Raw genomic sequence first — 2,059 nt, 5'->3', positions numbered from 1 at the left:
CCTCATTCATATTCAAAAAAGCCCCACCCACCCACCCATTCTGCCCTTTTCAATACATGAAGACCCCCTTTCACATCTGTACTCTAGATTTTTAAAGTATCTTTTTTTTTTCCAAATAAAAAAAACATTTGCTTTTCAAAATGTATTTTTTTTCCATCCTCTCTCCCTCGCTCCGATTTGAAAAGCACAGTTTTGGATAGAAGTCCCTCTTCTGAATGTCATCATTCATCATTTTGTCTATACAAATATATCATCTTGTCCCTCTTTTACCAAGTGAGGGAACGTTTTAATGCCCCAAAACAAAGATTTTCAATGCAACAAGTGCTACTTCTACTGCTAACAGTGATGTTAACAAAAATAATATGATGGTAGGTTTATATAAAAATCTTTTTTCATTTGAACTCTTTGTCATTTCAGTCCATCAATTATGGTGCTGATCTCTTTACTGAGCTGGAAGACGGATATACAGATATTACACACTAAATTGCATGTTATCAAAGGGTAGAAAATAAAACTTTCTTTAAAATAAATAAAATGCTTCTCACAAAGTTAGTTGTAATAATAATCTCATTCTCACATATTGAATACACTCATGTTTCTGCAGTGCTCAGTATCACGTTTTGGATTTTTGATAAGCATAATACTCTTTCTAGTTTAAAAACTAGAATCATTCAACAAGTTGAGAGCTAGCAGATCAAACGTTGTCGTAATAACAACAACACTTCACCGTCTTGAAATTCCACATCTAAAATCAATAATAATATCACAGTATCCCATGATTATAGTTTCATTAAGATTACACGTTATAAAACAGTACTGAAAAACACATGAGTGTTGTTGTTATTATGAGGTCTCTGTAATTCTTTTACTCTTTATTTTTTCATAAAGTGAAACATTTGTCAATGCCATGAGTGTTACCCCTTCTTTTAGTTGTTTCCAGTCTTTCCGGCTACGTTATCTACACCAACCCTCTATCTGTCTACACTGGTGTAGTTTTCCTGTTTAGTGTGTTGGAGTTACTCTCTCTGTCAGCTTTTCCTAGCCTATCCAGCGTTCCCATCCCTCGTTCCCGCTCCACCGTAGAGGAGGAGAAAGGTGGAGGCTGGGAGGATGAGACGGAGTTGCTGAGCGGCGCGTTGGAGTTGGAAGAATTCTGGACAGCTGAGGGATTGTGGGATTTGAGCAAGGGCAGCGTCCCACTCATCATCATGCCTCCTCCGCTCTCTTTAGGGAAGCAGTTCTGCAGCTGGTATAGTGTGGCACGGTCCACGGTGCCGTACAGTGGAGGGGCTCCCAGCCCTCCTAAACCATCCAGTTTGGGGTCTCGGGAGAGGGTGTAAAGGGAAATATCGCCCCCTGGCAGAGCGGAGCGGGAGTGAGGGTTGGGAAGAGTGGACACAGAGATGGGCCCCTGGGAGAGTAAAGCAGACGGGGGCATTCCGAAGTTCTTACCCCCCGGTGGGCCACCCACGGGAGACGGGTCTCGTGAGTGTGAGGGGTCGGTGGATCGAGAGCTGGAACGCGATCTGCGGCGGAAACGGTAGCTTGGGAGCCGTAGCATGGCGTGAGTGGTGCTTTTAAAGATATCAGTGCGAGAGCGACAGCGGAGCTCCTTGTTCTTCTCGATGTAGATGTTTACCGCCAACACGCCCACCATCTCAGCCAGGATGAAGGACAGCCCACCAAAGTAGAAGGACCAGCCGTAGGAGTACTGCCATTTCTTATCCTCGTCCTTCTTTGGGGAAATGTCACCCAGAGCGGCAGAAATGTACACTATCACACCAATGATGTTACTCAGGCCTAAAGATCAATGGTCAAAAACATGCCAACTGATCAAAACTCTCAGGTACAGAGAAACACAGTGATATGCAGCTTTTGTTTGCAGAATAACAGAGATTCAGAAGCATGGCAATTAGGTTTTATCAGATAAAATGTTTCTCATTTTACAGTAATATTGTGGTTCATTCTGTACAGACATGCAATTTAATACATTTTGTAGTATTGTATTTAGCATTTTGTGGTGTTTTCTGTCGTCAGTATATACTGGACATACAGTGGG

The 2,059-nt window shown here is 42.4% G+C and overlaps 1 protein-coding gene across 1 annotated transcript in view; it reads right to left on the bottom strand.

Annotated features, from left to right (window-relative positions):
- Positions 1 to 122: 122 nt before the first annotated feature.
- Positions 123 to 2,059, bottom strand: part of LOC107672990 (voltage-dependent calcium channel gamma-4 subunit-like) — a 10,624-nt gene continuing 8,687 nt past the window's right edge. Inside the window, exon 5 of the mRNA XM_016466388.1 lies at positions 123 to 1,800. Within this exon, the coding sequence (XP_016321874.1) occupies positions 980 to 1,800 (821 nt within the window). The 3' untranslated portion in view covers positions 123 to 979. The remainder of the gene's footprint in view (positions 1,801 to 2,059) is intronic.

The sequence above is a fragment of the Sinocyclocheilus anshuiensis genome, unplaced genomic scaffold (assembly GCF_001515605.1).
Source record: "Sinocyclocheilus anshuiensis isolate Anshui unplaced genomic scaffold, SAMN03320099.WGS_v1.1 scaffold248, whole genome shotgun sequence".
In the NCBI taxonomy this organism is placed as follows: Eukaryota; Metazoa; Chordata; class Actinopteri; order Cypriniformes; family Cyprinidae; genus Sinocyclocheilus; species Sinocyclocheilus anshuiensis.
Note: the sequence above shows the minus strand (reverse complement) of the source record. Positions and strands in the feature narration are given on the sequence as shown.